The 12,395-nt window shown below is 37.1% G+C and overlaps 2 protein-coding genes across 2 annotated transcripts in view; both read right to left on the bottom strand.

Moving 5' to 3' along the window:
• Nucleotides 1–7,406, bottom strand: part of hoxb3a (homeobox B3a) — a 51,227-nt gene extending 43,821 nt beyond the window's left edge. Inside the window, exon 1 of the mRNA XM_082165466.1 lies at nucleotides 6,672–7,406. The gene's annotated coding sequence lies outside the window, so the exon portion shown is untranslated. The remainder of the gene's footprint in view (nucleotides 1–6,671) is intronic.
• A 154-nt stretch (nucleotides 7,407–7,560) lies between these two features.
• On the bottom strand, nucleotides 7,561–10,383 carry LOC309495816 (homeobox protein Hox-B5a). Its single transcript, XM_082165690.1, has 2 exons — nucleotides 9,317–10,383; nucleotides 7,561–8,694 (listed from the first exon to the last, which is right to left on the bottom strand). The coding sequence occupies exons 1-2, from the start codon at nucleotides 9,894–9,896 to the stop codon at nucleotides 8,447–8,449; spliced, it is 828 nt and encodes a 275-aa protein (XP_082021816.1). The 5' UTR covers nucleotides 9,897–10,383; the 3' UTR covers nucleotides 7,561–8,446.
• Nucleotides 10,384–12,395: the final 2,012 nt, after the last annotated feature.

Genomic DNA, 12,395 nt, shown 5'->3' with positions numbered 1-12,395 from the left:
AGATAGAAATGTGTTATTCTTGAAGTGGGAACCATCACGAAAACTACTATACTGACATGAAGAACCACAGTGCCTTGCACTCTTCAAAACCTTCTCCTGAATATCACTATTGTTAAGAATTTCTGACAAGGATTGCAAAATTGGTACATATTGGAATGTACATCCCTCTTTTGCACAAAGAATATACTCCAACGGTTCAACAACAGAGAAATGCTCTTTTGTGTACTTATTTCTCTTGTGTGCTGTGCTAAGAGGACCCTCTTCACTCAAGGCTGCACTAAGAGGATTTAACTGGCAAATGCTATTTACCAAATCTGTGATTACCAATTCTTCAACAGAGCAGTTATGGGTTTTTAATGTGTTATGAACAATGTTTCTGATAACAGGTGCAGATGCTGAACAAGTGATAAATTGAAGCTCATCCACAATGTCATCGATACATCTACTAGGCACATTAAAGATGCAGTCCAATTTGAGTAATAAAGAACAAAGATGATCAACAATGACTTGAACTAAATCTTGACTCTCTGTGACAAGTGTTTCATCAGAAGTAACTTCACTGTCATCAATCAACGGACTACTATCTTCTGTTGCCTGACTTGTATACGTCTGTAAAACACTATGTTTAAAATCTTCAAGGCAGTGGGGATTGTGCTTCCTACTTCTATGTGAAGCAAAAGTTGAATATATATTACTACTGTAATCACAGTCATTAAAAACGCATTGAACAGTTTCGTGCTTTTTCAGATGAACTCCAAGGTGTTCAAAATATTGCCTCTCTGAGTGAAAATGACATGAATTACATACAAGACATGTAAATGAAACAACTTGCCCTAACTGTTCAGTTTGAGAATGTTCTCTAGACAAATGTGTGCGAAGTGCACCCCAACCTGTAAATGAACAAGGACAATCTGAGTACAAGCAGGGTAGTGACCGGCCTTGTCCGGCCTGTAGATGTATCAATCTATAATGCTTTAAGAGCTGTAAACGGTTTGAAGTTCTAAATCTGCATTTTTTGCATGGCCAACTCATATCATTGAAAGCCTACTCTTTTTTCCTTGATGACACCAGTGTTGAAAAACATGAATCTGTCCACTGTCTTGGCTCGTCCTAGTGTTAGGTAAGGTCCCCCTGTAAATAAACAGATACAATTTGTGATATTAAAACATTGATCAATGATATAAAAGTTACATCTTCTCACGTTCTACAGTATGAATGAAACATACATTACAAGAGTTAGGCCTATTTATTTAAAAAAAATTCATGAAATAGTTTGGAGCTCCATAATCAGCTGTCACCACACACGCAAACTATGTTGCACCAGTGTTATTTATTGTGGTAAATTCATTCATCACACAGACCTTTTCCCAAAAGGATCAAATACCTAAGTAGATCGTAGAACCATTGCCACATAGTCATCTTTTTTTAAATATTTTTTTTATAAGGCTAAGAAATCAGATGCACTGCTTAACAACAACCTCTAATTTGTATTCTATATTTTTTTCCTTATGAAAATTGGTTGATTGTTTTATGTACTGCAAACATTTGTACATTGAGTCATCATTGATTTTATACAATATAAAACAATTTTTTTTTAAATAAAATAAAATAAAAAAACTGAATAAGGCAGAAAATATATTTTAGAGTTTCTTTACTGTAATAAAGGCTGTCAATTGACCCTTCGCAGGGAACTTGATTGACAGGTGATCTGACCGGATCTGACCAATCATACTTCGCCATCCGCCATTTTGTCCGACAAAGCAGTCAGGAGAGTTAGTATAGATTAACATGGGAGGATTTGAACTTGAAAAACGGAGTGTACTGACGCCTTTCCGTGGTTAAAACAACATTCCTTCTTATGTTTGTTCATGTTTATTTGAGGCTATAAATTAACTAGAAGGAAGAGATGATCAGTTCACGAGCAGCTTTAACTGATACAGCGATCTGTCACGACACATTAAAGAGCCACAAAACGATATGTATTGTTTAAATTTCTTTTAAAAAAATGACCAAATTTGAAAGGTGAGACTTTGTTTAATATGTTTAATATCAAACGTAACCGAAAAGTAACCTGGTCTGTCCTGTCTGTCAGCGTGTTGTCAGTCTCCTCTCTGCTCCGCGATGTATTTTTAACTGCGTGCATGGTGGGGCGTGAGAACGGCGTAGCTTGTCGGACATTCGGTTGTTAAGTCGTGACGTAACCAATACTCTTTCCGGGTCCAAAGTCCAGGTCCTCTCTACCTACCTACCGCTTTCGCTGGTGTTTTGGTTATTATTGAGTGTTTTTACAATGCCGCAGTGCTGTGTCTCGTGTCCCGAGCTAACTCACTTCAACCTCGTAAATCTTCTTTTTCATTGAGGACTCTACCCTTAATTATGCCACCTGAGTGATGAGCTACACTAACCACTCTGTTGGTGTTAAAGGAATTTAAACCCTTTTTGACCGCCAAGGGTGCCTCACTAAGAAGGACGTGATCGTAAATAAATTTACAGGTTCCACCGTTGTTATTTCTGGACCGCTTGGGACCCAAAACGTCACGCGTGACGTCAGACTTAACAATCGGATAGCGACAAGTACGGCGGGTCTTGCGAACATGTCACGTTAGGCCTACTTTAGTGTTTTAAAAATACCGCGAGATTGCTTGAAAAACACACAAACCATATATTTTCTTAATCGTTATTATTGTCTTAACGTTTCATCAGACAAAACATGTCTGCTTTTTATTCCAGGTTTTCAGCGTCTCTGCAAAAGTTAGGGGAACGAATTTACATTTTATAAAAAAGTATATTTCATTAACGTTACCTTGTCTCCCGCGTAGGCCCATGATTGCCTCTAACGATCTCTACGATCAACTTAGCGCAGGATGCTTTTAGAAACGCAGCCCTGCTTATTTTGAGACCTCATTTATGCACGATTTAGTGCGATTGAAAAAAAAATTTAGCTTTATGTGTAGACATTCCTGAGCAATATTCAGTAAGAACATTCAAACTTTTCCATAGTCAACAGTATAACATCAGCAGGAAAGCGATTTACGTTAATTACGTTAATATTAAGGCCTAATTTTAGCTAGCTAGCAGTTACAACGGTGAAGATTTTCTAATAATTTCCAATCAGTTTGAAATTTTTACACGAAAAACAGTGCTTTGTGAATCTATAAAACTATTGAAAACTGTTCCGATTAAATATAACTAATATAGGAAGTGAATAAGGGTTATAATGTTCTATGGATAACCCACGCGCGTTACACTAATATGAGGTCATGTTATAAGATGAGCATTAATGTTTATTGAGTCAAATAAACAAGAATAATCAATCAAATCCACACAGACCCATGTTTTATTAAATGTAAAACAGAAAGACAAACTTACCTCAAACACGACAAAAAGCAGCCACGCAGCAGCTCGCCAATTCGTTTCTGATCCAAAGTGCGCAGTTAGATTGTCTTGTCCAAACACGCATGTGCGGATTCAAACGTGCTATACTTTTCGATTAAAATGTACTTAAAATTACTATGTTTATGTGAAGTGACTATAAAACGTTTAAATATTACAAGCAAATATATAATAAGATTTACTCTTTACAACCAGTTAATTTATTACATGAATTAAATGCGTAGATATTTAAAATTTTACTTAGGAAATTCTAGTTCTCATTGAATTTTAATTTTATGAAGTAAAAATTATGAAGGTTAATTTAATATATATTACTATACCAAAAAGTTCGTTTTTACAGTGTATGTAAACGTACATGTCCGCACATTTGAACAAAATAAGTTTTATTTTTAGTCTTATCTCTTACTCTAAGTCTAATAATTGTTTGCGTTGTCTAAATTAACACTTTAGGTCTATTTATATTTATACTAACACTTTATATAGCCAACTATATTATTAAACATTCGAAAAAAAATAGAAGAATTTGTAGCTAATATTTAATCAGGGTTTTTCTATTATCTAATTCAGGCCATTTTTAAAACGTCTTAAACCGGGTCATATAATCAAGCCGTAGTTTAGTGGTTAGCCCAGACATGGCGTGCGGGCGACGCGAGTTCAAATCCTGCTTGTATCATTTGCCAGTCTTGATCACCCTTGTTCTTCCTGTTCTCATATCAAAGTGCCAAAGAGCCCAATAACACAGAAAACAGAGACACTTTAAATGTTTGTTTGTCTGTTGTTTAAATGTTTTGTTTGTTGTATTGGCTTGCTCGTCAGATATTGAATACAGATGTTAAAATACAATTGCATAAAACATTCTCAATCAAGAACCTATTTTTTTGGACAAGCATCGCATAATTTCGCTTTATGCACTCGTTGTATTGTTTCGCGCTTGCGCCCTCGCAGCAGTGCCCGTCTGCTGACCCCTGGATGATCCCGTCCCTATGCATTATGGATGAGAAATGCTCGCAGATTGCCCTATCAATATGCAAAATGCATTAGTCTTAAAATTGCTATTTAAACGTTCGAAATTGCTGCGTCTGCGTGGTAGAGGGCTTATAGAAATCATAGAAATTGATTTTTAGAACCAGATGCTCAATGGACACAGAATGCTGGAAACTTGAAATTGAAAGTTAAATTTCCTGCTAAATAAGTGATCTGAGCCTCGTTGCATCAATAAAAATATTGTAATTCCAAATAGTCGTATATGTCTTTGGGCTAACCTTTAATACCACATTTATAGACTCTAGTCTTTGATCCCCTGCGTTTGTGTCAAAACCTATCACACACACCCTTCAAATATTTCTCTGACGCACAAACACACCTAGAATTAACGCCCAGTCGCCTTAGTGACTCACATCACATATAAACACTCAAGGGATATTGCTATTCCTCTTTTTGCATTGTCTTATATTTGCATTGTATGCTATAAGTATGGACTTTATTATTGTGGTTGACCTCGATTGTGGTTGTATAGACGCTTGTCTTTTTAAGTGACTTTAGAGGAATGCGCGCATTTTTGCTTGCAGGCCGGAGCCCTCCCCACTCATATCATTAAAAAGGAAGCTAATGAAAAATTAAACGGTAGCCCTCGACTCATGCTCACGACCACAATTTCGCCTTCCTGTTTACGGCCTGAAACTTCCTTACTCCGTTGCTCGGACACACACACACACACACACTCCTTTACTCTATCTTGTGTGTGTGCGCGCGCTCTCTCTCTCCCTCCTTCTCTCTCTTTCTCACACACAGAAATGCCAAATGGAGGGCTATAAAATCTGTAACACTCATTGAAAGTAGGCTGTAAAACACCCTGAAAGCTTAACATTTATTATTTTGGAGGTAATGGTGATGTTTAATGCAGAGGAGCCGGAAAGAAGCAAACACGTATTTGATAAGCAAAATAAGCAAAAGTTTTTGCTTTTTGTATAATTTACAATGTGTTTTCCAGTAAAGGTTAAGATCTGGCAAATCGTCAAAAGTCAGTGTGTCCAACATACGGTATTGCATTTACATAGGATACATATTTTTTCAGTGCCGTTTGTAATGAAATTATATGCATTTTAAATGTTTATGGCTATTTTAGTAGGCTAGTTAAAAAAAAAAATGCTAGTGTTATTATCCATTGAATAATTTAGATGATTCAATTTTTTTAGTTAACTGTTGTCGGATAATATGTGGAGCTCGTTTTAAAACCATAAAGTGTTAACTATACTGAGGTTTTCGTTATCTTTTTAATCCCATAAAGGTTACACGCTCTGTAGTCACGGAAAACTTTGGTAGGATTTACAAGACAACAATTAATAGAAAAAGCATATTCTTGGTTTCCCTGTTTCTATAGATATAAAAAACAAAATAGTAAAAATGTCATTCGCGCTGCCTTGAGTGTAATATAATGATATACAGACTTAAACTGTATTCTTGGGTTGAACTCGAGATGACCTGAGGTGACAAAAAAGCTCTTAAAAGAAAAATCTAAAATAGTTATTCAAAAAGTATAATTATACCAACCAAATACTTTGCTCCAGTTAATCAACTATGTGTTCCTTACACGCTTCCTCCCTGAAAAATACAGGGGCGGGGAAGGAACAAAGCTTTACTTGTAGAACCTTAGGGAGGCATATTGTCATATTGTTGTGTGTGTGTGTGTGTGTGTGTGTGTGTGTGTGTGTGTGTGTGTGTGTGTGTGTGTGTGTGTGTGTGTGTGTGTGTGTGTGTGTGTGTGTGTGTGTGTGTGTGTGTGTGTGTGTGTGTGTGTGTGTGTCAGTAAGAGAGAAAGATCCAGTGATTTGTTTTCACCTATTTAATAAATATGGTTTATTATGAACTGCAATGGGCAGTTGCAAACTAAAGAAAATGATCACAAGTCAAGACTTTACGGAAAAAAAAAACATTACAAGGAAAAAAGATCATTAAAACGTATCCACTATTTAAATATATATGTAAACATAGTGTATTTATTATAGTATATTTAAAAATGACCATTGCTATTACAACCAAGTTAATTATGCTAATTCTATTAGTAATATACTGGTATACATGACACCCAACTCATATCACAGATCTAATTTCTTCTTGCCGTCAGAGAAACAACATGATTGACACTTATACTTGAGACATACCCCTCCTTCCCTTCCCTTCCCTTCCCTTCCCTTCCCTTCCTATCCCTTCCCTTCCCTTCCCTTCCCACATATTCCTAGATCAAATCACCGGCCAATGCAGCCTTAAATTGAACTTACTTTGAATGTGCACGGTCCACTATCCATATTTCCGCCTCCAAATGAGCAAAACCGGAGAGACATTGCACTGACTAGACACTGGCACTGTAGTGGCCTACTGGTACGCTCTTCCTCTCACAACTGACCCTTTAGAATCCCCTCGAAGCAGTTAAACCGTCACTTGCATTCTAGAATGTGAAATATATAGTACATTGTCAACTCCCCAAAACCATAAAACTAACTTTATGGACCCCACGTGACTTTTGAGAGCCAGTAAGGGGTATCTATCTGTGGCCTGGGCGATTTTTACGATCTAACTTCAAGATAAAACGCTCATCCGTTTGACATGTAAATGTCATAGCTACTTTTTGTATAGTTTGGGCAAAGGGAAAAGCAAAATTACAAAAGGCAAGTGGCCGTTGGTACACTGCGGAGACCTCCAACCGGCTCTCAAAACTTAGAGGTAGAGAAGAGTTTGGCACGCATGGTAAGTTTAAAGGCTCAGTGCTTGTTTACTAGGACACCGAAATATAGGGGTAAGCTAGCGTTTGTAAATTATATAAACATTCTGGAAAATGTGTGTTTTAAATGTAGTTTTAGCCTGCTATAGAAACGTCTTAACTTTTGTATACGCCAGGTTTTGGTGAACATGTCTCCTAATGTCTGTTTTCGCTTAATAGTAAGTGCGGTTTAGCGTTTTGCTATTAGTGTCCAAGTTGTGTGTGAACTGTCAATATACAGTTCACGGATCTGCATTGTGGCGTAGCAAAACGTTTCTCAGTCATTTAAAGGACCGTACAGATATTTGTGTTTCAGTTAATATTATGAATGTGTAATCTATACCTGTCAATCATTGCCAAGAATTAGTTGTCTTGATTGTGCGTAAATTGAAGAACTTTCAAGAAATGTGTTAGATTTGAATATGAGGAACTTTATTTTTTTTACTCCAAGTTAAACTACAAACAAATACAAAAAGCTTTTTGGCAAAATGCTAACAGGCAGTTCAACATGACATTTTTTTTTTTTTTTTTTTTTTTTTTTTCGTTTTCCACACGTTTGCCGTTCATTCTGCCTTCTACAAATAGCCAACTGATCACAATAAAAATGTTCAATATGTACATCCTTTTTGGAACATAAACATGATCCAGTAATATACAATTACATATTTGGAATACAACTATACACACGTATGAACGGGTACAAGAATTTAGTGAGGACTATTTACACATTTCCTTTTTTTTCTCTCTCAAAAATAATAGAAGAGTTTGAACACATGACAAATCGAATGTGATTATTTAGACAATTATTAAACAGAGGACCATGAAACATACAGAGGCGTCTGCTAAATTTAATGCAGTCACCACTAAACTAGAGCTTCACTTCATACAAGGGCAGGTTCGTTTCTAAGCTGTAAACTCAAAAGGTATACACGTATAGGTAAATAAGTTATAACATTTAAGAGCTCACATGCTAACTCTCAAGAAAGCATTAACATAGCACTTTACACATAAACAATATTCATAACAAGAACAACAGGCGGTATATTGAGAGCTTCTTTCCCCTTCAGTTTTATTTACTTGCCAAAATTATAGTCACCATAGTATTAAAAAGAACAACATGTGAACACTAATTTTCGCTTCATTATAGCAGTACCACAGTAGAATTTTAAAATGCCTAAAACATCCATAACATGCCAAAAGGTGCCGCGATGTACAGTACTTTGTAAGTAATGTTTTGAGACCTATTTTTCCTCGTAATTTTCTTTTGCACACCACGTAGTAGGACTTGGGATACAACTATGGCTGGAAAGCGCTGCCTGCGGTAGCCAGACTCATGCTCTTCAGTTTATTGTCCTTTTTCCATTTCATCCGCCGGTTTTGGAACCAAATCTTAATTTGACGCTCTGAGAGGCACAGAGCATGGGCTATCTCTATCCTCCTCCTTCGGGTGAGGTATCTATTGAAATGGAACTCTTTTTCCAGCTCTAGCGTCTGATAGCGGGTATATGCAGTTCGGGCCCTTTTGCCGTCTGGTCCAGTCATATCTGAATAATGTGGACAAAACGCAAAGGGGAATAAAGATTAGCGAAAATTGACCTGCACATCATTTCAACAACAGTTTCCAACAACTTTTTGTTATAGATACACATAAGTGACACGATTTACAACTGAATGCGTACAGGGAAATCACCAAATGGGACAGTGCACAGCGCCTCACTTTTGGCTCATGGTGTTTGTTTTTGTTTCGTTTTGCTACTTACAACCTCAATATTTAATACAACCTCAAATATTCGCAGTTATTATATAACCACTTTTTCCCCGCTGCTTGTTTATCCATCCCACTATCATCGCATTTTCACCCCGTTATTTCTCTCCGTTTTATTAGCGGTTCTCCAACACTAAACTAATCACATTCCCACACACCATAAAGCTGAACTTTTCACAGAAACAACAACTTGTAAACCTTCCTGCCTCGCTGCCCTCTCTTCCACCCCGCTCTCATTCTCTCCTCTACAGTTTGCGAGGCTCCACACTTGATAGATTTATGGCACTTTCACGGAAATCTAAAATAAAGACTGTTATGACGCCACACTGAATTTAAATCAGAACTGAACACAATACACATTTGCTAACAAACAAAGAGACGTAAACATAATACGTGTGTACCATGGCTAATATGTAGTTTCCTCATCCAAGGGAATATTTGGGGAGCTTGGCCATCGGACGTCGCCGAGGTAGTGGAGGTTGCCGTGCTCTCTTGCTTCTGTTGTGTCCGAGGTGCGGAGTTGTTCGCTCTGTGAGACGCGTCCTCGGTCTCAGAAGAAACGCTGGCTTCGTCGATTTCTGTGAAATGTGTGTTGTTGTTGAGATTATTACCCGCAGTGGTGGTGCTTTGGTCGGAAGGGGGCGAAGAGCATTTGGGTCCAAGGCTTTCGCTGTTGGAACAAGGCAGCGGCTCCGGAGACGCGAGCGAGCAGCTTGACGGCTGCCGGAATCGCGTCTCCGGGGCTGGAGACTGGAAGACCCGGGAGTTGTCCCCAACCGCCCCAAAGTGGCCAGTGCTGGTTGAACGATTGACGCTTAGGTCCATTCCATTGTAGTTGTAGCCGTAAGAGCCTGAATGCATGGTGCCGGAGTCCCTGTACGAGGCGTTCATAGCGCTGCTGCTAGTTCCATAATTTAGTAACTGATAGTCAGGGCCATTTGGGTAGCGCCCTGAGAACGAGTTTACAAAGTAAGAGCTCATTTAGGTTGTTTTAGAGGGCTTGATTTGTAGATCTTGGTCGTTATAACGCTGTGCTTCACGATTTATGATGTATTAATGAATTATAGCAATGCACTGTACTTCGTTTTTGCTATGTATGCGGCCAAATATGGGGGTGGGGGTGCGTTTGAGAATCACGTGCTTTTGTTGACCAGTCGTAAATTCTCACTGATGACTTCAAGAGGTAATTCATGCTCTATGGTTACAAATGATGACGAGACTGGGAGTCGTTAGACTCGAGTCAACGTGTACCTCCCTTTGCAGGGATTTGCTGCATGTGAGCAGACAGCGTCACCTACTGGGAATGAAATTTATTGCACGATTGGAAGATATGTTGAGCGCTCAACGCTACTTATTTCTTTTTAAATGGCAATAAAACGGATTTTCGTTTTAGTTTTATTGTGATATTAATAAACTTTAGTGTAGTTATTGACCCTTTTACGCATACAAAAATTGCCCAGAATCTATAATGTGCACTTGAAATGCAGATATTAATATAAAGGTAAACTGTCACATCATTTCGGATAATATATATATATATATATATATATATATATATATGTGTGTGTGTGTGTGTGTGTGTGTGTATATAATATATACATATATATATATATATACACACACACACACATACAAACGTATTATTAAAACATATAATAATGTATATGTTAATAATTAATAATAACACACATTTTAAGAACATAATAAGATTTTAGTTGTATGATGTGAAACCCTACGGCCACTCTAGTAGTACTTTAAAATATTATTATAATTATGGAAAAAATTAAGCTCTGGTGGCAACATTATCTAAGCTACATTATGAATACATAATAGGCTATACAATATTAAATATACAAAATTCAAACAAATCGTTAAATTCCGCTAAATTCCAGTGAATCCTATCGTTGGATACCACAGATGTATTTTTTCCATCCTAAGAAGCGATCTGACTTTTTAGTAGACGTCTTCCAAAGATGAGTTCCTGTTCGCACACTGTATGGACAACATAAGGAATGCGAGATCGTGATTTATGTTCCAAGATGATATATGGTTTGTTGACAAAACGCCAATTGCTGCTTCATGTATGTGCATGATGTAAAACCGTACTAAACTTCTATAGACGTTTGGTTATGTTAAAGCCGGAAAAGGACCGTTGAAATAATTCAGAACAATATTAACTCTTATATTTTAGCAATATTTAATTCCCTGAAAATAGCAGAATTTAACAATAAGTAACAGATTTACAATATTCTAGCCTGCGAAGAAGCGTGAAGTTCTCCCACTGTGCTCGGTGAACACATTCATGTATACTCTGGTTTGTAGATTTTTTTTTTTTTAAATGTAAATTATGTGTCTGATTTTGGGTTGAATTTTGTTGACACAATTAGGAACCTCCACTTATTGTCGCTTAGCCCTCCAGGCTGTAGAGTATCTCAGGGTGAGTGACCAGCGCCCACAGGTCAGCTTTCTCTTTTGGTTATCTATTAAAACCTGCTGAACCTTTTCACCTCTCACTTTGTAGGAAGTATTTTGGAACCAAGTGGGCAACGTTCGGCCTTTTAGTTGTACAAAAAGCGAAACCAAATCCCTAATTGAAGAGTTTTGGGGCTTTGTACCTGTTTCATGAAGTCAGAAAAACACGCGACCACTGTTTGTCCTAAAATATCTACACACAATAGTAAATGTACCATATATTTACATATATGCCAGCAGGTACTGAAATTTCATATTATTTACGCAGCAATATGCATGTTTATTGCGTTGCCCTATTCAATTTCGGTAAAGGCTGTATTTTTCTTTACATCATCCAATGGGTCAACCGTGAATTTGTTTAAACTAGTTTTCTTGACAAAAATAAAAAGAATACAGGGAAAGCAGGTGTTTCCGCAATGAGGATCCGTCATTTCATATAATCGGCCGCCATCAAATATAGCATGAGAGGCGGGATTTCGTTTGTTTAATTGAAGGCTTGAATAACAAACAAAAAACATGTACAAATGTTTGACTATTGTACACTTTTGTGTGTGTTCCCACTATGTTTTTTTCTTGAATCTCTAGCTGCTCCAGTCCTTTTTCCACTCAATAAATTATGTCATGTTTCTGCACATTTAACTTACGAATAAATGAAAGATAGCAAAAAGTTTTCCATACATGGGAATTTATTTTATTTTTACACAGCTTAAATATAAACACGAATATGACACAAATTTCAAATAGCTTCGTTCAACATGGACATTTCAGTCATAAGAGCAAATCTAAATTGAATAAGAGCGCACAAAACCACATGTGTTAAACGTCATGTAAAAAAAAAAGGGAAAGAAATCACAAAAGAAATTACATTGAGTTAACAGGAATGCTACAGTTGCTAACATGATGGAAAGTCTTCATTTGTGTTATCATGGTGTCTGGTGCCCTCTATGCCATAGCTTTCTTTTGGTGGGGGAAATTTATCGTTTAAAATTTCATTCTGTCCTCTTCTCC

This window comes from Leuciscus leuciscus (genome assembly GCF_965113295.1).
Source record: "Leuciscus leuciscus genome assembly, chromosome: 1".
In the NCBI taxonomy this organism is placed as follows: Eukaryota; Metazoa; Chordata; class Actinopteri; order Cypriniformes; family Leuciscidae; genus Leuciscus; species Leuciscus leuciscus.
This window is presented reverse-complemented; position numbering and strand designations above follow the sequence as displayed.

Bases quoted from the DNA above. Each gene is read 5' to 3' on its own strand.
- LOC309495816 (XM_082165690.1), bottom strand. From the start codon at position 9,896: ATGAGCTCTTACTTTGTAAACTCGTTCTCAGGGCGCTACCCAAATGGC. The intron at 8,695-9,316 runs GTACACACGTAT...CACATTATTCAG, and splicing joins GAAACTACATATTAGCCATG to ATATGACTGGACCAGACGGC.